This window comes from Phyllostomus discolor, chromosome 1 (assembly GCF_004126475.2).
Source record: "Phyllostomus discolor isolate MPI-MPIP mPhyDis1 chromosome 1, mPhyDis1.pri.v3, whole genome shotgun sequence".
Classification (NCBI taxonomy): Eukaryota; Metazoa; Chordata; class Mammalia; order Chiroptera; family Phyllostomidae; genus Phyllostomus; species Phyllostomus discolor.
The window spans coordinates 60,296,340-60,323,918 of record NC_040903.2 but is presented as its reverse complement, the minus strand read 5'-3'; the positions used below and the strand labels follow the sequence as shown (position 1 = coordinate 60,323,918).

The 27,579-nt window shown below is 37.5% G+C and overlaps 1 protein-coding gene and 1 pseudogene across 3 annotated transcripts; one reads left to right on the top strand and one right to left on the bottom strand.

Annotated features, from left to right (window-relative positions):
- Window positions 1-2,674: 2,674 nt before the first annotated feature.
- On the bottom strand, window positions 2,675-7,638 carry LOC114491915 (annotated as a pseudogene).
- Window positions 7,639-23,417: 15,779 nt separating this feature from the next.
- COMMD3 (COMM domain containing 3) lies at window positions 23,418-27,283 on the top strand. 3 transcript variants are annotated; one of them, XM_028507802.2, is made up of 8 exons: window positions 23,421-23,598; window positions 24,888-24,999; window positions 25,099-25,162; window positions 25,262-25,296; window positions 25,642-25,702; window positions 25,785-25,841; window positions 25,944-26,003; window positions 26,935-27,283. In XM_028507802.2, exons 1-8 carry the CDS (start codon window positions 23,460-23,462, stop codon window positions 26,992-26,994), a joined length of 588 nt encoding a protein of 195 aa, XP_028363603.1. In that variant the 5' UTR covers window positions 23,421-23,459; the 3' UTR covers window positions 26,995-27,283. The 3 variants fall into 3 exon arrangements, 2 of the variants coding, with proteins under 2 accessions (XP_035879289.1, XP_028363603.1); XR_003684121.1 differs by having other exon boundaries at window positions 23,446-23,598; window positions 24,865-24,999; XM_036023396.1 differs by lacking the exon at window positions 25,785-25,841 and having other exon boundaries at window positions 23,418-23,598.
- Window positions 27,284-27,579: the final 296 nt, after the last annotated feature.

Below are 27,579 nucleotides of genomic sequence, written 5' to 3'. Positions count from 1 at the left end.
CAACTTAACATCTCTTCCACATATTATGACATATACCTAATGTCCCCAAATGTAAGTTTATATTCTGGTGTAGTACTATTTTACATATTTTTGAGGAACTAAGCTACTCATATTAAAAGTCAGAAACATTTATTGAGTACGAACAATTTGCACAATATTGTAGCTGAAACTTTGGGAAAATAAGAAAGTTTTGTTTGGTCCTCAAAGACCTTTATCATACAGTACTAGAGATCATGTAAACACAGTGACTATAATTCAAAATAGAATGTATAGGGAAACATGAGAGGATTAAATTACTATGAAACCTACTTATTTCAGCTAGATAAACACTAAGCAATCATAACATCTATAACAATAAGCCATACTTGATAATGTCATCCAAACAAAAATGTTAATTTTTTTCCAGTTGAGATGATGGCTGAGATGAGCTTAAGAGTCAGACAGATCTGGGCTTGAGAAGCAACTCAGTAATTTGCTTGCTGCATGTATCAGTTAATAATTCAATCAGGAAGGCAGAACCACGAGAAGTGATGTGGAATAAGAGATTCATTATAAAGATTACACCTTACACAACTGTGGGAGAAGATGTGGTAGGAAAGCTATGTAAAGGAGAGGATAATTGGAGGATCAAATGAAGTAGCTAACCTGGGAGCCTATAAAGGGCTCTACAGAAGGCTGATTCCTCAGCTGGTGGTCCTGATATCACTCCAGACCAGAAAGGAAGGCCGCTGGTAAGAAAAGCTGGACATGAAATACTAACACAGTGTGTTGGCTTTTATTGTCTCTCACTGCATCTAATCTGGCCAAGGATTGAGAGTGCCTGAAAGAGAAGATTGGAAGAACCTGAAGGAACTGCTTGCTGCCCAAAGCCAACAAGGTGAGCCAGATCAGCAATAGTGTGCTTTGGGTATCGTGGCTGCTGCCTCACTTACACATTCCAAAGTTTGCAGATTTGTCTTGCAACAACTTTAAATGAGAATCATACAAATCAGGGGATCTTAGGAAACATAATTCCAATTTAGCTAAACTGACAGTGTAAATCTACCACACTTTGTTACCTCAGGTAAGAGACTAAAACTCTCCTAGCTTCAGTTTCCTCATTAGTGAAAAGGGAATAATAATACCTACTGGAAGCATTGTCATGAAGATACATATCTTAAGGCATACCTCTTCTTATCTGGCATGTAGTCTATAGTATTATTTATCCCATAAAACAAATTACTTAAAAGCCTAGAATGCCACTTTTATGGTACTTCTCTCTATTTTTCACATTATCCTCTTTTGATAAGATTAGCATTATGATTTGCTGTTTTATTTGCCTGTAATAATTGCCAGTTTTATTCCTCTGGCTAAGAGATCCAGAGGTGATTTAAAGGGTTTACATGTTAGTAGTTATTTCATCAAGAGTTTAGGTGCTCCCCCTTGCCCTTCTAAGCTTGTAGCAAGTTACTTGATTGTCTTAGGTATTAAGAAAATTTTAATTCTGTCTGTGACATATGTTCATTAAAAGTACATATAAGCAAAAAGAAAACTCACATCACACAGAAATAAACACAGTTAAGTTTTCAATGCCTGTATGTATACACACATGTGCACACACACAATTTGGGGTTTTTATCCTACATAATGTGAGTTGATACTAATTATGTTGTTTTGTAACTTGTTATATTTTACTTTACACTATGGGATACTGTAGGGCAGAGGTGTCAAACTCATTTCACCAGGGGCCACATCAGCCTGTGGTTGCCTTCAAAGGCCCAAATGTAATTTTAGTACTGTATAAATATAATTACTCCTTAACTAAGGGCAAGGAGCTTGGTGCTGCTGCAGGGTAGACACAAGTTCTAAAACAAGGTGGAGGTCTGGATTTGGCCTGAGGGCCTTGTTTTTGCCGTCTGTGCTGTGGGTTAAATGGAGGCAATCTGGCTTCCTCACCCAGGTGTCTAGGTAACTAAGGGAAGCAGTTTTCCCCTAACCTTGAGCAGTGTTCTCACAGCTTTGAGACTGGGTCCAATAAACGGTTCCCATAGCATGAAGTGAGCTTGTATGTGCAGAATCATGCTATGTTAAATAATTTTTTGGCTTTTTGCTGACTTTGTTTGTCTCTAGTACTTCAGCAGCTAGGGGCTTCTCACTAAAGGGATGTGCAGCTTGCAGTGTGCGTGGCTTGCCCACCTGTGAATAAAGGCATGGAAAGCATCCCCACAGCTCTGTGCATTTCCTTCCATCTCCCTGAACCTAGAGTGGACCTGCCAGGCCTTGATAGGCTGCAACACAATTGGTGTAAGCATCAGGATTCACATGGTACGAAAATGGAGAAGCCCCTGGAATCTCCCAAGGGGAACCTCAATGGGTGGTCTGATTTGAGGGGGCCGTGGCACCCAGTGGTGAACCCCCTGGCCTCATGGGCCACCCCCAACGGAGTGGCCTGATGTCAGTGGTACATCTGACACCAGGGAGAGAGCCCTACAGAAGGTTGGGGAAGATCCTAGAAAAGCCTATTGCTCATGGAGCCATGGGGACTGTGGGCTGGGTGTTTCAACTTTCTGAGCTGAAACAAAAACTGCTTCTCTTAGTTACCCAGATACCTGGGTGAGGAAGCCAGATTGCCTCCATTTACTCTTACAGATATATATTTTCATGTATTTGTGTGAAAATTCCCAATTGAAAAACAGAACTGGAGAATGGGTCAAAATACAAAATCCTGTCAGATGCTGGTAACAAGGAAACGAAATAAAACAAAATTCCATCAGATGATTAAAAGTAAAACAAAGGTAAAAGATACATCAGAAAATGCTAACAGAGAAAAAGCAGTAGCCAGATTGTACATTAGATTAAAAAAATAGAATTCAAGGTCTAAAGCACCCAGGATAAGGATGTCCATGTGAACGACTTTGCTTTCAATGCATCATCACAAACTTGTTTCTTATTCTTCTTATTTTGTCCCTAAGCCTTTCTAATTCATCTACTGCTCTTAGCATTTCTTCAGCATCCAAACACCTAACAGGACTGTCCTCTTTAAATCCTTGGACAGGATGGGTCATCCTGTTACTAAGGTTTCCTTCTGCTTCCTGGCTTACACCTCCTTCAGAAAATTGAGGATTTCCTTCTGCCTCCTGTGGGACATCTTCTGAAGGCTGGCCTTCACCAGCCTTTGGCTTGTTCTGTGGTTTTCCTTCATTTTCTTCATAAGACTCTTGTATGTTGAATATTTTTCTATTACCTCTTTTTTGGATTAATTAATCCTGCATGGATCCAAGGGATTTTTCTCCTTCCCTCACTTGATTTGTATCATGCCCCAAAGACGAAGAGTCCTGAAAGGACCCTGGGCTCTTTTTTCCTCCAGCAGCAGGGAGCTACTATAGTGAATCAGGCCCCAGACTAAAAGGACTTTTACACATGTATGACTTTCTATTTTTAAAGAAATTACATTTAATTTTTTGAATATATACTAATATTATGTTTAGTGTATCATTTTCTTTGGTTAAAATTATTTTTAGTATTATTGAGAGCAAAACTCATTTGCAGCTAACATTTGCATTTATGGCCCCTAAAATTGGCATATGGTTTGGATAATATGAGTTTTCTTTAAGTCATCATCAGTCTTGTCCTCAACCTAACTGCATGGGATTTTTAGATTCCTCCAAAAATGTTGTGATCCTCTTTTGATGCCCTCTTCCTTTAAGGCCCTTGTGACCAACATCTATGCCAGATTCAGCAACAGAAATATAAAATGCCCTGTTAAATTTGAATTTAAGATAATCAATGAAAAAATTTTAAGATAAGTATATCCAACGCAATATTTGGGACAAGCTTATAAAAAATCATTCATTATTCATTAGAAATTCTAATATAACTGAGCATCCTGTGTTTTATGTAGTAACCCTCTCTGATTCCCCAATCCTTCAGAGGCACCCTGACCTCACTAATTCAAGAATCTCTCCTATTGTCATATCTTTCAATGCTATTTTGCTGACAAGTCCCATAGCAACTCTGCACTCAACATATCCCAAGATGAAGCATGACCTTGACCTCTAAAATGACTAGCTTTTTCATCAAGATATCTGCATCTGTATTATTGACATTCTTCTCATTTCCTCAGATAGACTTTAATTCTTGAGTATACTTCTCCATTTCACCTACTTCTGGACATTACTAAATTCTGTTAATTCTTTATTTAAAGTAATTTCCAAGTGCTCACTTTCTTCTTCGTTTTCACTGTTACCACCACTGCCCTATCATTGGCTAGATCATCTTCTTAACTCCAGTCTCCTTCTTTGATAAATTCTGAATTACACTCATCTCCCTAAACCATTAATGTTTCACTATTCTGTGCTTCTCAAGAACTTACAACTGCTTGCAATTGTCTATTGTATTAAGTACTATAGCTACTGTCAAATCATTTGCTCTTTGAGAGACAATGTTAAGAAAATGAAAAGTGACAGCTCTCAGAAATAATAGGTAACTTGAATAGTACTATATCCATTTTAAAATAAATCATAGCTAAAAACATTAAAACAAAGAAAACTACAGGCCCAGGTGGATTCCCTTAATTCCAAAAAAACACTTATTTTAAAAATAATGTTAATTCTGTACAAACTGTTCTAGAAAGTAAAAGAGGAAGGAGGTCAGCATTACCCTGACACCAAAAAGGAGACAAAGACATTAGAAGAAAGCTACAGACCAATATGCTTCATGAACATATATACAAAATCCTCAACAAAATATTAGCAAATTATATACAGCAATGTATTTAAAAAATAATACATCAAGACCAACTGGGCTTTACCTCATGAGTACAAGTTAGTTTCAAAATTTAAAAATCAGCCAGTGTAATTCAACAGACTAAAGAGTTGTATGATTATCTCCATAGTACAGAAATTGCCTTTGAAAAAAAATTCATCATCTATTCACATTGTTTAAAAAAACTCTCAACAAAGTAGGAATATAAGGGACAGTATTATGTTTCTCAACCTAAGAAAAGATATGAAATAAGGTAAGGATGTCTACTTTCACCACTCCTATTCAGTATCATACTAGAAATCTTAGGCAGTACAATAAGGTATGAAAACAAATTAAAAATCCACATATTGGGTGAGAAGAAATAGAGCTATCTATATTTACAGAAAACATGATTGTCTACAGAGGAAAATCCCAAATAAAGTCTATAAAAAGGTACTAAAATTAATAAGTGGGTTTAGCAAGGTCATAGAATATAAGGTCAACACACAAAATCAATTATATTTTTATATTCTTGCAATGAATAATTTGAAAATGAAAATTTTAAAGAGCACCTAAAGCATAAAATATTTAGGTATACAAGGTCTGTCTGGAAGAAGTCCAGCCATTGTTAATATAACAAGAATGATTTGCACAACATTGATGTAACCTGGCAGCCAAAGAGAGTGGACAGGAATGTGCATATGTGAACAATGACAATTTCACTCTACTAGTCAGTGCAGGTTGTAGATGCTATTGAGTGAGTATGTGTACTGTGTGGCCACCGCATTCAAAATGACTGAGTGAGTAGAGCAATGAATCTGCATCAAATTTTGAGTTAAGCTTGAACATTGCCTAACTATTCAACAAACTATCAGATGATGCAGAAGGACACAGCTATAGGTAACAGGTGATTGGCAGCTTCATCATGACAATGTACCTGCTCATGTATCACATCTTGTGCCAAGTTTTTTGGTGAAACATCAAATCATCCAGGTGATTCGGTCCCCCTTACAGCCCAGATTTGGTGCCCTGTGACTTCCAATTTTTCCCTAAACTAAGATCACCTTTGAAAGCAAAGAGACTTCAGACTGTCGATGAGATTTAGGAAAATATGATGGATTAGCTGATGGCAACTAGGAGAACTATGTGAGGTTCCAACATGCATACTTTGAAGATGACTGAAGCATTATTGTCCTATGTATAATGTTTCTCATATCTTCTTCAATAAATGTCTCTATATTGCATATTACATGGCTGGGTACTTTCTGAACAGATCTCATAAATATAACAAAATATGCATAAAATCTGCATGCTTAACTATAAAACATTGATGAGAGAAATCAAAGAAGACACAAATAAAAGTAGAGATATGTCATGCTCTTGAATTGGAAAACTCAATGTTGAAAAAGAAAAAAGTTAAAAGACTCACAGTATCTTCTTTTAAGGCTTACATAAAGCTATAGTAATCAAGATTGTGTGGTATTGGCAAAAAGATAGACACATATATCGATGTGTCATAGAAAATCCAGAATTATCAAAGATGGCAGTAGAGTAGATAGAAGGTATACTCCCTCCTCCCAGGACCACATTGGAATTACAACTAAAATATAGAACAATCAACCAGAATAACCAACTGAAGACTAGCTGAATAGAAGTCTTATAACTGAGGATTTATAGAAGCAGCCACACTGAGATTGGTATAAAACATGGAGATGCAAAAAGAGCTGACCTTGCAGCAGCTGAGATTCTGGAGGGATAGTTCAGCTGCAAAGGTTCTCCCTGAGGAGCATGGGGGTCTCACCCCATGCCAGGCTCCCTAGCCCACAGTACCAGAGATGGGAAGAGGTGCCCACATCATGCCTGGTGTGAAAAATCAGTTGGTATTCTGTCTGCCAGGGAGAGAGAGTTTACTAGAGACATAGGTATCCTCTTAAAGGGCCAACACACAAAATCTTGTTTTGTAGCCACTTATCCTGAGCTCTGGCAGAGGGAGGGTGAATGGAATGAGAGTTGTGTGATGAGGAACTAGGGTTTGTGAATCTGGGGAGAGAGCTGAAGAGATAGCCACCAAGATCCCTGTGCTGAGTTCCACTCCCACACGACAGATGCCATCTTTCTCGGGTGGAGCAATCCCCTCCTTATGGCATCAGCTTGAGGGAATACAATAGCTCCACCCTCTGGACATCCTGTTGCCCTATCCTCTGGACATCCTGTTACCTCACTCCTTGCTGAGGAGTCAGCTACTTGGGCTGGGGAGTAGAGATCCAAGCAGAATCAGGGGGTATCAGTGACTGAGTTGGGTGGCTTTGGAATGGGAGCCATTCACTCCTCTTTTCCATGAAACTGACTGCATGTTCCCCTCAGAGGAAAACCCCTCACCCCATCATCCAGGCTATCAGAGGCCCCACCCTGCTAAGTACAGGTCCCCTAGACAGAATGAGTTACGTGGCTCTGGAGTGAGGACTACTTTCCTACCTTTCCCTAAGCCTAATTGGCACCACAACCTCATGGGAGATCCACTATCCCCACTCTTCTGACTTCTGGCAGCCCAACCAGTGGAGCTACAGCTCCTGGAAGAATCTGGGACAGACTAAGTTATATGGCTCTAGGCTGGGGTCCATTTTACCTTCACATTCTTGACCGGTACAGAGCCTTCCCTTCATACAGCCAAATCTCGGTCTGTCTGGGCCAGATAAACTCTGCTGGGCTCACCCTGACAACTCCCTGAAATCCTGCCTCACCACAAATTTCTGCAGGGACCTGGCAGGGGGCAGGTAGACTTGGTATACTCTGGGACTTTTGCTGACTGGCCTCAGATCCAGAACTAGCACTAAGTGTGAACCTGAATCAATCTGGAGAACACCTCTCACCCCTACCTGGCAACTCTTCATGAGAACCTACTTCATGCCACTCCATTACCACCAGAAGTTCTTTCATTGACTCAGCCTATCAGGCAGAGGTAGGTGGAGGTGGATCTTGGTATGCCTTGGGCCTTTTGATGACCTCTCTCAGGCTTGGTGCTGGTAGAGGCTGGCATTGGTGCTCAGCTTGGTCCTTCCCCCACACACCCAAACCCAGCCAAGGAAGCTACATGCTGCAGATTGCTTAGTAGCTCCAAACAGGTTGCCCAAGGCCATTCACAGGCAACATCTGTCATTGACCTGTGTCAGAGTCCCTCCCAAGAGGCCCCAGAACAGATACACCAGTGGCCAGATTCAGACAACATCAAAGCATTATACAATTTTGCTTTGTGTGGTCAGTACCTGACAGTGATTCATATGCTGTCAGTCAGCATGAGGGTTGACAACACACATGAACAAGCCAGTAACAATTAAGACTTAATTACATCGGGAGGGCTCACATATCCCACATAAGGGACATTCTTGGAGCACGCAGCTCAGGTGATCAAAGAGACTACACCCTGGGTCTCACAGGACACCTACTGCATAAGGCCAATCTACCAAGACTGGGATGCATAGCAGATCAACCTAATGCACAGAAACAAACACAAATAGGTAGCCAAAATCGGGAGACAAGTGAAATAGGAGAAATCTCAAGAAAAACAGCTAACTGAAATGCAGGCAAACAATTTACCAGTTATAGAGTTTAAAAAATGGTTATAGGGATGTTCATGACACTAGAAAGAATAAACAGAAGGCTGAATGAAGCAGAGGATTGAATCAGCGATTTGGAAGACAAGGTAACAGAAAACACCCAATCTGAACAGTAACAAAATTTTAAAAAATAAGGATAGTCTAAAGGACCTTGGGACAACATGAAGCATAGCAACATTTACATCATAGGGTACCAGAGAGAAGAGAGAAAGCAAGAAATTGAGAACATATTTGAAAATAATAATGACTGAAAATGTCCCTATCCAGTGAAGGAAGAAGATACACAAATTCAGAAAGACCAGAGAGTCCCAAATAAGATGAACCCAAAGAGGTCCACACCAAGACACATCATAATAGAAAGACAGAATCTTAAGCGCAGCAAGAGAAAGAAAGTTACCTATAAGGGTACCCATAAGTCTGTCAGCTAATTTCTCAACAAAAACATTTCAGGCCATAAGGGAATCTCATGAAATATTTAAAGTGATAAAAAACAAGGACCTACAACCGAGACTAATTTACTAAGCAAGGCTGTCATTTAAAATTGAAGAAGAAATAAAGAGCTTACCAGACAAGAAAAACTAAAAGAGCTTATTATCACCAAACCAGCATTATAAGGAATGTTAAAAGATCTTCTAGAAGAAGAAGAACAACAACAACAACAAAAATAACAAAAGCAGAGGAACATAATTATAAAGAATAAAATGGTAATAAATACATACCTACCAACAATCACTTTAGCTGTAAATTGCTCAAACACTCTAATCAAAAGATATAATGTAGCTGAATGGATAAGAAAACAAAACCCATGTATATGCTGTCTACAAGAAACCCACCTCAGGAAGAAAAGCACACACAGAGCAAAGTAAATGGATGGAATAAGATATTTCATGTAAGTAAAAATTTTAAAAAGCTGAAGTAGCAATAATTTTGTCAGACAAAATAGACTTTAAAACAAAAGCTATAGGACTTCTGGTCAAGATGGAGGGGTAGGTAAACATGGTTCACCTCCTTGCACAAACACATTAAAATTACAACTAAACTACTGTACAAATCACTCAGAATGGTCATAAAAGAACATAAGGAAACAAAAACCCACCAAGCAGAGCTACAAAATGGAAATGAGCACTCTTCAACAGCATAAAAAAGAGGCAGACAGAAATGAAGGATATACTAATGGAAACACAAGTCGAATGGCAATCTGGCAACTATGGAATTAAAAAAAGCACATCAATCCAGACTGGTAGGAGACATGGAGACCCAGAACAGGTGGGTCTCATACCCACATGTGGTGGATGACAATTTGGGAAAGATACCTTGGGAGTGAGAGTTCCCAGCCCCACACCAAGCCCCCAATCCCAGGGCACCAGTGCCAGGAAGAGAAGCCCCCACAACTTCTGGGTGTAAAATCTAGTGCGATTGGAGTAGGTGAAAAAAAAAAAAACCCCACCGGACTCCTGTAAGTTCCTCTTAAATGTCCCATGCCTAACTTACTCAGATGCACTCCCTCTGAACTCCAGCAGCTTGGGGTAGCAGCTTGAAAGGCACCAATGGCATACAGGGAGGAACTAAAGTGTCTGGCATCAGGGCCAGAGCTGGGGCACAGCTCTTCCCAAACAGAAAAGAAGGCTGAGACCATTGTGCCTTTTTTGAGACCCCTCCCACAGAGCCACAGAACCAGCAGACAGGAGCCACATCTGAGATTCCATCAACCTGGCTTACACTGTGTGCCCTGCCCTGGAGATTGATTACCTGAGGCTCTGACCCACCCAACTTACAGGCTGACCCCAGCTCTGTACCTCTCTCTAAGTAGCTCCAGGTCTGGCACTAGCACCAGCCAGCTTTGGATCACAGTTTAGCTCTGCCTGGGAATGTCCAAGCCCAGCACAAGTAGCGGCCATCTGAAGATTGCTTTGAAGCTAATTCTGGGTGCCCCCAGGTGGAACACAGGTGGTGGCTGAACCTGATCTATACCACCCAGGAATCCCCAGAGCCTGCACACCCAGTAGACAGTTACAGACCACATCAGAGCACCACCATCCTGCCCCATCACAGCTGATCCCTCATGAAGAGCGGACATTGGTTGTCAGTGGTCACAGCCAGTCCTTGCAACTGACTAGCCTGGGTAAATCCCTCCTATAGTCCTGCTAACAGCAAACAAGGCTCAACTACAAGAGGAGGGTGTACTCAGCTCACATGGAGGGTGCACATGGAGTATGCAGCTTGTGTGGTAGGGAAGGCAGTGCCACTGGAGCCTACAGGCCATGCTCCCAAGACAGGGAGTCATAGCAGCTCTACCTAATACACAGAAACAAACACTGGGAGGCTGCCAAAATGAGGAGACAAAGAAACACAGCCCAGATAAAAGAACAGATTAAAATTCCAGAAACAGAACTAAAAATGAAGATGAGCACTCTATCAGATACAGATTTCAAGACACTGGTTAATATCAATGCTCAAGCAACTCAGTGAGTACTTCTATAGCATAAAAAAGACTCAGAAATGAAGGATATACTAATGTAAATGAACAATGTACAGGGAATCAACAGTAGATTGGATGAAGCCAGGAATCAAATCAATGATATGGAACATAAGGAAACAAAAAACAAGCAAGCAGAGCTACAACAATGAAAAAAAAGATCCCCCAAATGAGGATAGCATAAGAAGCTTCTGGCACAACTTCAAGCTAACCAACATTCACATCATAGGGGGTGCCAGGAGGAGGAGAGAAAGAGCAAGAAATTGGAAATCTTTTGGAAAAAAAATGAAAGAAAATTTCCCTGATTTGGTGAAAGAAATAGACATGCAAGTCCAGGAAGCACAGGGAGCCCCAAACAAGATGGATACAAAGATGCCCTCTCTAAGACATAATTTAAAATGCCAGAAGTTAAATATAAAGAGAGAATCTTAAAAGCAGCAAGAGAAAAACAGTTACCTACAGAGGACTTCCCATAAGGCTGTCAGTCGATTTCTCAAAAGAAACTGCAGGATAGAAGGAATTGGCAAAAAATATTCAAAATCATGAAAAGCAGGAACCTACAGCCAAAATTGCTCTGCCCAGCAAAGTTATCATTTAGAATCGAAGGGCAGATAAAGAATTTCCCAGACAAGAAGAACTAAAGGAGTTCATCATCACCAAACCATTATTATATGAAATGTTAAAGGGACTTATTTAAGAAAAAGATCAAAACTATGAATAATTAAATGGCAACAAATACATATCTATCAACAATTGAATCTAAAAAACAAACTAAGCAAACAAGAACAGAGACAGAATCATAGATGCAGAGAGCATCTTGATGGTTGCCAGATGTAAGGGGAGTATGGGGGAATGGATGAAGAGGTGAGGGGATTAAGAAGTACAAATAGGTAGTTACAGAATTGCCATGATGATGTAAAATACAGTATAGGAAATGGAGTACCCAAAGAACTTATGCATGACCCATGGATATGAACAAAGGTGTGGGGATTGCCTGAGTGGGGGGGATGCTGGGTGGGAGTGACAAAGGGGAGAAAATTGGTATATCTCTAATAGCATAATCAATAAAATATAATTAAAAAATAAAAAATAAAAGAGCTCAGTCAGAATCACTTTAGAGTCCCTGAAAGTAAAGATGTACTAGGCAGTTCAAAGTTTTTATTTCATTTTATGAGTAGGGGTTTATGTGCTTGAGATCCTCAAATGCTTATATCATGTGCACAACAGCTATATATTTGAATAAAAAAAACCTATGACAGTAAAAGCAAAACTATAATTACAGAATTATGTTATTTGGTCATAATGTATGTATGGAGCACATGCACAATTTGGCTCTGAGAGCTTTTTCAAGAGCCATGTAAAATGAGTTGTCATTATTATGTCCACTGTACATTTGAGGAAAATAGACAGAGAAAAGAAGTCCAAGATCATAGAAGTAGCAGTCAGTGGGATAAAGCTGTAAGCTCCACTTGTTCTGTCTCTATTCTCTACTGTCTTCATTCAATTAACATTCTTGACTAATATGTACCAGGTACTTATCTAATTAAAGGACTCTTCATAAACATAGCAAAGTAAAAAAGTAATAACCATAAAAGTTTAAATCCCATGAACTTCAGTATATTTAAGAAAGCATTCTAACATATTTATATGATTTATAGTGATTCTCACAGTTATTAAAATAAAAATAAACTTTTAAAGCAAAGTTATAAAAATCTCCCTATTAAAAAGAATAGAATACATATCTGGACAAATACCCCCAAAATATTTTTATATTTCTTGTCACTAAATCTTGTTATCCTAATTGAATATGTTATTCAAAAGACTGATATTCCATTTGAAACTAAGGATAAAGTCGAATCATTAAAATTGTCATTTAAATTCTTATGTTTCCAAAATAATTATTCAGATTGTCTTAAAAATGAGTAACAATTATTTTCATTAAAAATGGTGTAATATGCCCTGGCTGGCGTAGCTCAGTGGATTGAGCGCTGGCTGGGAACCAAAGTGTCCCAGGTTCGATTCCCAGCCAGGGCACATGCCTGGGTTGCAGGCCATAACCCCCAGCAACTGCACATTGATGTTTCTCTCTCTCTCTCTCTCCCTCTCTCTCTCTCTCTCTCTCTCTCTCTGTCTCCCTCCCTTCCCTCTCTAAAAAATAAGTAAATAAAATCTTTAAAAAAAATGGTGTAATATTATTCCAAATATAAAAAGTAGCATTATCCACTATTGTTATATTTAACTGGAACAGTCTTTTAAATTTTCTGCATAATATAAAACTGTGCCTGAGATTCTAATGGAATTTCAATGTAAAGTTTTTTTTAAACCATCTTAGAGATCATGATATGTTCAAATATAACCAAAGGGGAAAAGCTTAAAGCAAACACAAATAGATTGTCTTCAAGCCATTTATGTCAATGGACAGTTACTTAATGCTTAGCTAAAGAATTGTGTGTTACCTTATTGACATGATTACCTCCCATCCCCCATCCACCCCTCCCCCTGCCAATTACCTGACAGGATGTTTGCTTGCAAAATGACTACTTTCCTACAGTCACTCTTGATTTTAATATAACAGGGTTTCATTATGACTCAATTTGAACATTAGTCATCATGGAATATCATAGTGTCTACAGACAGATATTTTTCATAGTAACTTCTACAAACAGAATAAAAACAAACTAAAATTCATTTAAAAGTATTAGTTTGAAATGCTTTAGTTTCCCAAAAATAATTTTTGGTTAAAATAGCTCTCAAACACTTAGATTTAAGATTTTTATTTATGTCCAACTTGTTACAAAAAAAATTGAAGGCAACCTTCAAATCTATAACATATGTAGAGAATATTGTTTTTCTTCTATTGTAATTGACAAACATAAAATCAATATTTCCACTATATACTGTTGAAAGAGTTCCTTTAAAAAAGAATGTATATTGTCTGGAGAAATTTATAAAATACAATTGTCTCTTCACTGGTACCATTGGTTTTATAAAATGACTCATTTTCATTCTCAAATTTTTTAATTACTATTTTAACAAAAACAGAAGTTTTCTTATTCCTCTGTCAACTACTCATCTATATATAATAGCTGGCCTTCATTTAAAATTTTCTGTCAGCTTCAAATTTTAAGAAAGGCAAATGAAAATTCAGTTTTCCTGGCCTAATTTGCTGATGTATTTCCATTTATACGTTATCAAAGTTCTTATTTTTTGCTCTATAATTTTAGAGCAGCGAAAGTCCAATAAAAATTGCCAATATCTAGCCCTGGCTGGTGTAGCTCAGTGGATTGAGCAAGGGCTGTGAACCAAAGTGTCGCAAGTTCCATTCCCAGTCAGAGCACATGCCTGGGTTGCAGGCCACGGCCCCCAGCAAATGCACATTGAAGTTTCTCTCTCTCTCTCTTTCTCCCTCCCTTCCCTCTCTAAAAAAAAATAATAAATAAAATCCTTTTTAAAAATTGCCAATATCTGATTAATTTTGATTTAGAATAATCTTGCTCCAAATAATCCAGGCCTATTTCCACTTAGAGCAAAAGAAAATTAAGTAATTGCCCAGATGCTATTTAACACAAGTCGAAGTGTCTAATTACATGGACTAAATTGACTATTTTAGTACATTTCTCCCTTTCCACTGTTACTGGTCATTCACTGCAGATGCTCCTTGACTTATGATGGTGTTGTGTCCAGGTAACCCATGTTAAATTGAGAATACTGCAAGTCAGAAATGCATTTAATACACCTAGCCTACTGAACATCATAGCTTAGCCTAGCCTGCCTTAAACATAGTAAAAACACCTACAGTAGCCTACAGTTGGGCAAAATCACCTAACACAAAGCGTATTTTATAATGTCCAGCATCATGAGAGAGAATCATATGATATATTGCTACCCTGGGAAAAGATCAAAGCTCAAAATTGAAAAGGTCTCTACTGAATGCATATAACTTTTGTCCTATCATAAAGTTGAAAAATCTTTAAGTCAAACTGTTGTAAGCTAGAAACCATCTTTACTTTCTTGGTATTTTATGACATTAAAAACATCTTTAAAAACTTGTTCCCCAATCCCTTTCCTTAAAATACAGAGACTTCTGACCAAGATGGAGGCATAGGTAGATATGCTTTGCTTCTTCAAAAGACCAAAAGAAGGACAACAACCAATTTAAGAACAAAAAATCTACCAGAACTGTCAGAAAATTGAGCTGTATGGAAGTCTGACCAAAGAATTAAAGAAGAAACATTCATCCAGACTGGTAAGAGGGCAGAGACAGGCAGCCAGAGTGAAAAGGACATGAGGTGAGGTGGTGACCTGCAGACCCAGCAGTCCCACATTCATGTGGGGTAAGCCAGGAGGAATGACTGGGGAGCAAGACAGACCACAAAACCCAGGGTTCCAGTATGAGGAAACTAAAGCCTCAAAACCTCTTATTGTAAAAACCTGTGGGTGTTGCAGAGGCAAGAGAAACACCCAGCCTCACGGGAGAGTCCTTTAGAGAAACCCACAGGGTCCTAGAACATACACAAGCCCACCCACCTGGGAATCAGCACAAGAAGTGCCTAATTTTCTTGTGGGTAGTGAGGGAAGTGACTGACAGTGGGGTGAGAGCTGAGCAAGCAGCATTGTTCCCTCTCTGATCCTTCCCCCACATACAGTATACACCACAATGAAGCCAAGTGAGCTGTCCTGCCTTGGTGAATACCTAAGGCTCCACCCCTCACAATGTCACAGGTGTGCTCAGACAAAGAAATAATGCCCGAATGAAAGAACACATCAAAATGTCAGAGAAAGAACTAAGTGATGAGGAGATAGCCAACCTATCTGATGCAGAGTTCAAAATACCAGTAATCAGGATATTCACAGAAATGGCTGGGTATAGTTGCAAGGTAGAGAAAGATGTGAAGGCTACACGAAGTGAAGTAAAGAAAAATATACAGGGAAGCAAGAGTGAAGGGAAGGAAACTGGGACTCAAATCCATGATTTGGAACAGAAGGAAGAAATAAATAGTCAACCAGAACAGAATGAAGAAACAAAAATTTTTAAAATGTGGAGAAGCTTAGGAATCTCCAGGACAAATTTAAATGTTCCAATATCTGAATCACAGGGGTGCCAGAGAAGAGAAAGAGAAAGAAAGTGAAAACTTATTGGAGCCCTGGCTGGCATAGCTCAGTGGATTGAGTGCGGGCTGCCAACCAAAGTATCACAGGTTCGATTCCCAGTCAGGGCACATGCCTGGGTTGCAGGCCACGGCTCCCAGCAACCACACATTGATCTCTCTCTCTCTCTCTTTCTCTCTCTCTTTCTCCCTCCCTTCCCTCTCTTAAAAAAATAAATAAAATCTTTAAAAAAAAAGGAAAAAAAGAAAACTTATTGTAAAAAATAATGGAGAACTTCCCCAATCTGGCAAAGGAAATAGACTTCCAGGAAGTCCAGGGAGCTCAGAGGGTCCCAAAGAAACTGGACCCAAGGAAGTACACACCAAGACATGTTATAATAAAATTACCCAAGATTAAAGGTAAGGAGAGAATCTTAAAATCAGCAAGAGAAAAGGAGATAGTTACTTACAAAGGAGTTCCCATAAGACCATCAGCTGATTTCTCTAAAGAAATCTTGCAGGCAAGAAGGGGCTGGAAAGAAGTATCCAAAGCCAGGAAAGGCAACGGCCTACATCCAAGATTACTCTATCCAGCAAAGCTTTCATTTAGAATGGAAGGGTAGATAAAGTGCTTCCTAGATAAGGTCAAGTTAAAGGAGTTCGTCACCAAACCCTTATTACATGAAATGTTAAAGGGACTTATTTGAGAAAAAGAAGAAAATCAAAAACTATAAACAGTAAAATAACATCTCACAACTATCAACAACTGAACATAAAAAAAAACTAAGCAAACATCTAGAACAGGAACGGAATCACAGAAATAGAGATCACATGGTGGGTTATCAGTGGGGAGAGGGAGTGGGGAGAGTGGGGGAAAAGGTACAGGGAATAAGAAGCATAATTGATAGGTACAAAATAGACAGGGGGAGGTGAAGAATAGTATAGGAAATGGAGAAGCCAAAGAGCTTGAATGTACAACCCATGGACATGAACTAAGCTTGGGAGGGGTGCAGGCAGGGAATGCTAGCGGGAGCGGGGAGTGCAGGATGGAGGGGATACAAGGGGGAAAAATAGGACAACTGTAATAGCATAATCAATAAAATATACTTAAAAATGCTTACACAAAGGAGTGCAATTTTGAAAATAATACCTGAAAGAGAACTGTATGTTTAACTTTAATAAAACAATCAAAGCTCAGGGAGAAAAAAACTTTGTCTATGGGGGGTGGGGGGAATGGAAAGTTTCCATGTTTCATAGGTACCTGTTTTCACAACAATATATAAAATTACTTTCTGAGCATTTATTATGGTGGAAAATTCATTTTGTATAAACTATGGTGTTTTCTGAATAGTTCTATCTGTGCAAAAAATATGAGTGAAAGAGTTGAATCCAATTATTCTAAGAGTTTTTAAAAAATCCTCACCCAAGGATATGTTTTTGATTTTAGAGAGAGAGGAAGGGAGAGAGAGACATCGATCAGTTGCCTCCCACATGTGCCCTGATCTGGATGGAACCCACAACCTTTTGGGTGTACAGGTGATGCTCCAACTAACTGAGCCGCCTGGCCGGGACCTCTACTAAGTGTTTTAAAGAAGTATTTTTAGACTGAATTTCACATACAATTCTTTCAAGTCCATGTTTTATTTTGATAAGGGAGATAAAATATATATTCTCTTAAAAAATAAGAGATTAAAAATAACCACAATTAAAATGTTGAATCCCTGCCTAGTATTATTTAAAATATCATACATATCCCAAAATATTAAAACACTTTACCTAGGCCTTTCTTTGCCAGGTAAGCACTTTTAAAATATTAATTTTTGTTTAACTGTTTACTTTAAATGAAATAAAATCTCATAGCATTTTTAGTGTTTGTATTGTATTTAATTCAGATTATGTATTCCTATGTACACAATTTCCATTCTGAAATGATTCATTTCACAAGTGATGGTCAAATCTTTCATTTGATAAGCAAGTGTAGATTACTGTTGACTGAATTTTAGTTTATAAAATATTCCTTGCATATTTTAATTTCCATTTTATTTAAAAATTATACTCCTTTAAGCAGATAAATATGAATATTTGTATATTAATTAAATTTCAATTTTTAATATGTAAAAAGCATGCTCTCAAAATATAAACTTTTAAAAATCATTGGCTTTAGATGATAGTTTATAAAGTAGGCCATTTTTTTCTATTTTTTGTTGAAATTCACTGATGTGGCAAAGCCTCAGTTTCTGAGGTATGAGAAAATTGTGTTAGAGATTCCAAGATCAGAATTTTTAAAAAATCTGTTAGATATTCTGTTGTCATAATCTAAATATCGAAATACAGGATATTTTAAAACTGATTAGGTTCTGGACATGACAGATGAAACTTCCAGTCTACTCCGAGCATTATTTTGAGGGTCAGTTGAATTCAGTGTAGCTATGAGAATCTGGCTATATTGGATCGTGTGGGAGAAAATAAATAGTCAATAAGTTTTCTGTGATGTTTCTTCTCACAAAGGGAAAAACTAAACTATCCTCCCTCCCTCCCTCTCTTCCTTCTTTCCTCTCCTTCATTCATTCCTACTTCTTTCTTGTTTTCCTTCCTTCTTTTTTCTTTCACTCTTTCTTTCTTTGAAAAAATATTTAATCTCTTTTTTGAACAAATATACTAACAATTTAAAGGGCAGTCTGTAGATATATGACAGAATTCATTGGATGTATTCATCAAAGTAAACTTGTTTCAACTTTGCCCCCATGCTTCATTTTCATTCTCTTGTAGCTAAACCATGGGTCATTCCAGCTGAAGTGGCAATCTTTATAATTTAAGAAGAGAAAAAAGTCAACCTGCTGTTGAGGTAGAAATAGTGCTTATTACCTAAATTGTCTATTTGACAGAATTTATTGGATGATTGGTCCGTTCCTAATGTTCATATCACTGGCAAAGTGCGTGTGAATTATGTGATTTGAGGAGTAAACTTGTTTTTTTATAATCCATGAAAAGATAAGTAAATTGTAATCATTTAAATCACTTACTGAATTTAAAGATAAATTATTAGTTTTTATTTGCCTACTTAGAGAAATTCTAAGACATAATTTAACCTGTTCTTTTCTCATTAAATGTAATATGGAGTATTATTGCTTTCCTTTTTAATTCCTGGCCTTTAAATTAAAATGTGTCTTCATGCCTTGTGAAACTGCATTTGTTTATTCTCATTTCCTTAAAAAATCAATTCCTCATTTTTTATTAGCTGAAGACTTCACAATTTTAGTCTGTATGACTCAGATATTGCTATGTAATATTAATTGCTTTGCTTCAAAATAAGGGATCAAACTTCCTAAAAGAAGCCCTAAAGGGCCGGCATGACTGTTCTAATATGCACAAAATCTTTCTAAAACTTCAGACTGATTAGATACAAAGATTTTATATTAAAAATTATAATTTGATTTTTATGTACAGGCCTTTAATCATAGTCATCTTATTCTGACCCAAAGCTAGTAGAATTATGGCATAACACTTGATGATAACTCAAATTTCACTTCACAAATTCAAAGTATTCTCCTTTTTTGACAATATCTTGACTATAGAATTTTCTGTTGCAAAGTTTAACAAAATTAAAGTTTGCTAACTTCAGGAAATGCTTTGAGACATTTTCTGAAGAAACTCAATTTTTTATTAGTGTGATAATTTATCCTGTTAAAACTTAGATTTAAGATATTTAATTGTTTACTGTTTTATCACATTTTGAAGTTTTATACTTGATATTTATTTTCCTGATACAACTATCTTAAAAAATGTGATTTTAAAATGGTACAAGCTTGTGGAAATATTACTGAAATAGCAATTGTACTATGTAGCCAAAATATTTTGAATAAAAGTTTTAGAAGAAAAATCCAAAACACTTGGGCAAAACCATAAGTATGACTTTGCTAAGTGTTTTAGATAACATTGTATCATTGATTTTCATTCCTTGGTTCTAGTTTCTTGAATGTAACTAGCATTTCACTTTCCTCACATATTAAGGCACAATTTCATTTAAATGAATTGAGTTTAATCTAAAAGTCCATATATACAAGATAGGCTATATTATGTGAAAGGGAAAAAGGCTCTATTTGGTTATATTAATTATTATAGCAATCATCATTTAGAAATTATCAGGAATTAGATTACATCCTTAAAAGCTTTGTCATCCCCTCTGAATACTCGATGCCGTCTGTTTGACAACATAGGTGACAGAAGACTCAATTTGAAACCACTGAACTCTGTGATCATGAATGTGCAAATACTTGACCATTCAGATTCCAAGTCCTACTCTTTGCCTTACCAAGATATTTAATAAAATAAAAGAATGTACATAGATCTTATAAACTTCACTGAAATAATTTTTACCTATACATTCAAATGTCATGTATAACTCAGTTAAGTATTCTCTCCAATTGTTCATTTGTGGTTAAAATAACTTTAAAATAGTAAATTTTATTTTTATTAATATTTACCTCAAGGCTTGAAGATCACTAACTATCAAAGAATCAGTACAAGGGGGGCAGAGAAAAATGGTTTCTTGTGTATAGGTAATTTTTAAGCATTTTTAACTTTCTTCTACCTAGAAAGTGAGCAGGTATCCCATGGACAGGAATAAAAAAGAACCCCACTAGAACAAATAGTTTATAGACCAGGTAAAACTTCTGGATGTCTCATGTGTGCTTAAGCACATTGGCTTTTTTCCTCTCCCCATGGATATTCAACAAACTCTTCAATCTAAAGGAATACTTTTCTTCAGCTTTCTTTGCACAAAAGCAAAAGTACTTATACTATCTAAAATAATAAAAGAAACATTTTACTTCATAAAACTAACAAAAATACCAATGAGGCCTTTGGGGAAAAACTGACCACATGAATCCTATAAATGCCCTAGACCACTTTAATTGTATTCCCAGTGCAAAAGCCAATATTAAATTGGTTTCAACAAAACAAGAAAAAAAAAACAGTTCAAAGGATACAACGTATTTTAAAATATTGTTTTAAATGATACTTCCTAATTCTTTGAATAACTCTAGATTTTCAAAAAGAAAAACATTTATCAGCATTGTTTATCTTGATATTTGCAGTATAAAAGGAAAAATTCATTATTAATGTAAGAATGTTTAAATATCCTTTTTGTTATTTTCAGCTGTGCATGATTGTTATTTTTAAAGGCTCTTTGAGGCCAAATTTAATCTATTGACTTTAAGCCTACAGAATTTTAAACATTCTAGTGAAAGCTCCAATGCAGTTTTCAGTGAATAAAGCACAAATTTTGAATATTTTTTTCTTCACACATTTAGAATGTGTTAGTACTTAGTTTTTCTAACAACATAAAATATACTCATTTTGTTGCTGAAACCAAGAGAGTCTACATCTGGATAATCATGCCATTCTGAGTATCATACTTCAATGTATTTCAATGGCTGAACTGTCAAATACACACATTGTTCTGTCTGCATTGAAACAAATACCTAATCCTGTGCCTCCTTCAAAGGGAGTTGAAATAAATGTACCTACAGTAGAAGAATTCAGTTTTTCTAGCATCAGGAAACATTATGGTTAAAATTTTTGTGTGATCCGGAAATGTACCCATCACTTGGGCCTAACGCATAAATAAATTGAGGCAGAAGAAGACAAATGCCCTACAAGGGAAAGTAATTACATCTGTACAAGAGAGTAACATAACAGCTATTAGAGACATAATCCTTGTGAATTTTCTAACTTTTATGCCCACAAACTCACAACCATTTAATTGTATTTCCTTCCCTCTTAAAAAAATTTTTTAAAAAAATGTACACTCAAGCATTAATGTTTTCTTTTTCAACACCAAATTGAATATGATTACAATTATCAACTCAAATTTTATTACAGTATTAACAATCAATGTTATGCAAGGTCATAAAATATATGTGTAATGAACATAATGAACCTGGGTGTTAATATTGTTTAATATTTACACAACTCTGCCCTGTAAAACATACCCCTATGTAAATCAGGTATCTGGAAATTTGTCGACTGAGATTTTACTACTGAGGAGAAACAAGGAGTTTAGAGAGAAAACAAGAGATGGAAAGAAAAGATGAACATGATTAATAGGTGTTTGTTTTATAAAGAGGCTGGGGAGACTCTTAAATCCTTCACTGCTCCTTCCTACGTGCTCATTGAACTGAAGAGGTAGTTCACATGCCTTTCAAAGCCTTCAAAGAATTTAGTAGTCTGTTACTGATGCTAAATTATTCCACTTGCATCCTATTGTATATGAGGTGCTTTCCATGTATTGGTGCAAAGTGAAATAGTGGCTTTATTCATTAGAAACTTTCTTTTCCAAAAAAGTAGCTAAATTATGCCTAGAAAAGTCTTTCACGTTGAGTCTATTTCAAATAACCTCTGCTGAAGACTAAAACACCTTTCTAGTTCTTTACCCCTCCCCTCCACCCGTAAAAGACCGGCATTTTTACTTTTCCTTTTAAATTCTATTGATCAAAAATGCGTAATCTACTTCGCGTTTTTTTTTTTTTAAAGAATCACTCTTACTCTCCAACTTCGTAGAAATATAAAGGAGAAGTTAAACTTTATACAATATTTGAATCTTTAAAGTTACGGGTACCCAAAATAGTAAGTTAGTTCTAATTAAAATTCTTGCCGTTCCTAACTATATTTTACTAAGATTACTCTTTGATATAAATATATGAAGATTCTTTGAGTAATTAAAAATGGACCCAGAGATGTACTGAGTACAGTAGCACAAAATTTGTGTTTGTTTGCTTTTGAAAGGTACTTATTTGCAGCGGCATATGCAAATTTTAATAATTTTGTCAAACATCTTCGTGAATAATTTATTAGCCCCTTAATCGTTTTAGTATATTACGTACACACGCGAGCTATACGTATTATGTATGTGTACACACACGCACACCCTACGCAAGAATCAATTACCATATTCCAGAAATGACAATGAAAAAGGAAGAACAAGAATTACATAATTAGATGTCAACACTCTCATAAAAGGGGGTGCGGGGGTGTTAAGCAGATGAATAAAAGAAACGCCCCAAACTAGAAATCAGTTGCCTCAAATTGAAGCTTTCCGCAGGTTGTCGCGCTGAGCGCGGAAGGCGTATTTTCAAAGAAGTGGGGGTGGGAGGGATTCTGACACCTTTCACCACCTCCAAAGGGGGTCTGTCAGTGAAGGCGGCCGCGGAGTCCTGCTGGAGCGGGTGACGGTACCAGGTGAGCACGAAGGGGAAGGGAAAGCACTGGACGTGTCCACAGGCACGCGGGGCTGCCCTTCTAGCTCAGGATTGGCAGATTTGTCGGCCGGCGCAGAAGGAAGTGGCAGCCGACAACAGGGCGCGGGTTGCCGGAGGTGGCGGCTAGGGGCGAGGGCAGGGCGACTTGAGCCGAGGGAAAAGCGGCGAGCGGGGGAGAGTCTGAGCCCGGAGGCCCACAGCCAGCGCTGCCGCCCGGAGCCGCGTGCGCGCGCGGCCGCATCAGCTGAGCGCGCGGCACGTATCACGTGGTGCGCGTGTCGAAGGTCACAGCGCGCTCACAATGGAGCTCTCGGAGTATGTGCAGAAAGGCTTCCAGATGCTGGCTGATCCCGGCTCTTTTGACTCCAACGCCTTCACGCTTCTCCTCCGGGCGGCTTTCCAGAGCCTACTGGACGCCCAGGCGGACGAGGCCGTGTTAGGTAAGCCGCTCGGCTCTGAGCTGGATCGGCCTGGGTGGAGGGGCGCTCAGAAAGCTGCGAGACCGAGCGAGAGGGGTAAAAACCCCGGGAAGAGGAAGTCACCGGGCTTTGCCCTTCGCTCCGGACTGCAGAGTGTGGGGTTGTGGCTCTGCCAGAACCCAAAGCAGACCCTGAACATTGTTCTGTCTCCTGTTGGCACCTGCACACAGCCGGCTACACGCTCCTGGCCTGATTACCTCCTCCCAGGCTCTTTGTTCCTTTCTAAAGCCCGAGTTTAAGTCTTGTTTGTGGCCTAAACATCTAAGGTTTTCAGCCTGGTATGGGAAAAAGGCTATTTGACACTTGGATTTCATTAGGCGAGCTCTTTGGCAATTCAAGCTCTTAGTGCTAGGCTGGCAAAGGTTTTAAAGGGTCTGTTTCCAGAGTAATTACTAGGGCAAACAGTGTTGATATTTTACAATTTAGAGTAATACCTCAAGTTGCTACGATCACTCCAACATTATAGTTAGGTATGTTTTACACCTAGAACGTTAAGATATGGTGCATAATGTTTTGTTCCGCACCAGTTACCAGGAGGCGAGTCTCTTTTAAGTGGTGTGGTCAGTGATTGCCGAGTGGGTGTATGTATGGGTTGAAAACATATTTTAAGACAGATCGCTTTTAGATAATTTTCTTAAATATAAATATCCCAGCAATTCAAATTTTTGTGTTTTTTTCCTGTGGTTTCATAAACTAAACACTTGTACAAAAAGTATGAAAGTGGAAGTTCTTCAAACGAAAACAGTAACCACCACCTGGGTGATCGGTCAAAAAAAAAGGATGGCTGTCAAAACCTGAAAATATTTTGAAAATTATATTTAATATTCTGAACTTGTGCCCTCGCTTCCTTTGATGTATTAATGTCCATGGAGCAATTTACTCTATAATTAATCTTTAGAGGGAATGTTTATTCATTCTTAAATTTTTACCATGTAAAATATTTATGTTCTTATTTTCTTCTGAATTTACTCCATCCAGTGTTAGAATGAACACTATATGGTTTTATTTTCTTTAGGACCATAATGTTTTTTTAAAAGCAAAAAAGACCAGGAACAGTAAAATTATTGCTGTGTGCTCTCTATTGTTTTGCCACTGACGTTGCTCATCTCATTTACTTACAATTGACAGTCCTTATAGTGGAATCATTTTTGTTCTCTTGTCAAAGGGGGGGTTTTACCCAAATTAAAATATCCCTTTTAGAAAAAAGACAATAAAAATTTATTACAGGCATCACTGGCAATTTATTTTAGATCACCCAGACTTGAAACATATTGACCCACTGGTTTTAAAACACTGCCATGCAGCAGTTGCAACTTACATACTGGAAGCAGCAAAGCAAAGAGCTGACAAATCAACTCTAAGGTATAACATTTACTTAAATTCCACTTATTAGCAAATAACTTTATGATTCCAATTTTAGTATTTAAAATGGGAACTAAACTTTGGCTTTTTTTCCTTCAGCACTTATCTAGAAGACAGTAAATTTGATAGAGAGCGAACAGAACTGTTTTGCACGGAATATCAGGTTATTTACATCAATTTTTTTAAATTAAGAATTACTATTTTTTTCTACTCTGTTTGCAAATTTGTGTTTTCTTTCTTTTTTCTTTTTTTTGTCCTCCAGAATAATAAAGATTCCCTAGAAATCCTACTGGGAAGGTACGTACCTTTATAAGGTGTCAAGTTGAGCTACTTTTCACTTGCAGGTATGAATGGAGAGTGCTGGTATGAAACAAAACAGGGATCTTCACCAAATGAAAAGGGGCCAAAGGGCAAGTTAAACAATTGAAGTTAAGCTAATGTTTTTAAAGATAAGTTTATTGAGATAATTTTAAAAACGTTCTTTTACTGTGCAGAACTTGAAACTGAAGTTTAACAATATTTCAAGTTCAGAATGGATTAAAATTATGTGTGGGGGGAGGGGTTGGAAGGTAGACACCATATTTAGTAAAAATACTGAAAGTCTGTAGATATTATGTACAAAATTATGCTTGTGTCTTTCAGTATTGGCAGATCTCTCCCTCATATAACTGATGTTTCTTGGCGTTTGGAGTATCAGATAAAGGTAAAGTTTAACTGTTCGCTAGGGTTACTTAGGAAACTTTAAAAAATATAGTTAAAGACTGAAATGTGTTGTGTTGTTTTAGACCAGTCAACTTCATAAGATACACAGACCTGCATATTTGGTGACCTTAAATGTAGAGGTAATTATACATTAGCTCTTGGATTAGCCTGTCTAAAAATTAAATGTATAATGGAGTTTAATTTCCTTGATTTAAGTAAACAGCATTTTTTTTCTTCTCTAGAACACTGATCCCCGATCCCACCCAGAAATTAGTTTTAGTTGCAACATGGAACAATTACAGGTACAGTATTAGGACCTGTGAATATGCCTACCTTTTTATAGAAGTTTAACTGAGAATTAATGCTTTTAGAAAGTTCAAAAGAAGAATAATCTAACTCATGTATCAGTAGATAATGAAGGTTGGTTAAGGATTTAATGGGAAGGGGACTTCAAAAGCAATACAATTTTAATGTAGGCTTCACTTTTGAAATTAAAATGTTACTAATAGAGAATTGATATATGTTTACTGTTCCCTCCAATTAAAATAAACTTCTGAAGCATAGTGTTGAGTGAGAATTCCTTCTGTTTGTGATCAGTTTGATCCTATAGGACAAAGCAAAGTTCAAGCATGGCTTTTAAAATGTCTTCTTTGTTTTCAGAAATTGAATTAAACTCTCAAAACAGGATTTTAAAACTGTGGTTTTAAATAACTTTTAATAAATGGGAAAGTATTCATAAAATTCTAAAACTTTATATTGCCAATGTAAGACTGGGGAAATTAAAAATCACATCGATTAGTGGACATGACAGCGAATTTGTTTCTTACCACTTAAAAATGAAGATCATTGCTTGAAATTTTGATGAAATTTAACTTTCCAAAAGACATCCCCAGAGTTTTTAATGTAACCATTAATCAAACTTCGAATTTTCAGAAAATGTGGAATACACCATAATCTTTGTTAAAATAACATGGGAAATTTAATTTAGATATGTCTTTCCTGTTAGGATTCGGTTATAAATCATATTTCAAATCCGAGGGCAAGGAGCCTATTTGAAGATTAACTATTTTAGAGGAAAAGCTTCTTTTGATGGTCTGTCAAAGGTTAATATCCTCGTGAATTTTAAACTTTCTTATCAAGTGTCTCCCGACTTTTTTCTTGAATCTTTCTCAAACTTGGGTACCTCTTTCCCGTGTTTTATCTTAAAAACTTAGCAATATAATCGTCTTTTAGGACTTAGTGGGGAAACTGAAAGATGCTTCGAAAAGCCTGGAAAGAGCAACTCAATTGTAACCTGGGGAACTTAGCGATCCGCCCGGGTCTAGAAGACCAGGAGCTCCTTGCCGTCGGCAGAACCTCAGAACCATCGTTTGTGCGAACTGGATATACTCCTTTTTAAAAGAAAGTTCTTTTTGGATTTATGCCGTTCATGAACTTTGACGCATTTTTTACACTTGTTTAAGAGTTAAGGAAATTCTGCCTATTTGAATCTTTATTAATTGTACATTGATAAATTTTGATCATTTTTTCAAGTCTTACAAAAGGCAGTATTTACATTCTGAATAAATAAGTTCCCACCAAAGCTATTGAGCGTTTGTTTGGATGTGAGTTTTGTGTGTCAATTATTACTATGAAGACAGAGCTATTAGCGTTAACTTTTAACGACCGCCTTTTCTCTGGATTAAAATTAAACTCAGTGGGAAAGGATGCGATCTCCGGGGTTTGTTGAAGACTACAACTTCAAGACTTGGAGAGCAGGCGCGGTCGCTCTGCGGAGGGGAGCTGGCCCGTCCCGTTACCTGCGCTGGAGGGCTAGCCCGCAGCCGGACCCTCCCCCGCGGGGCTCCCGCTGCCCGCTGGGCCACCACCCGCGCGGAG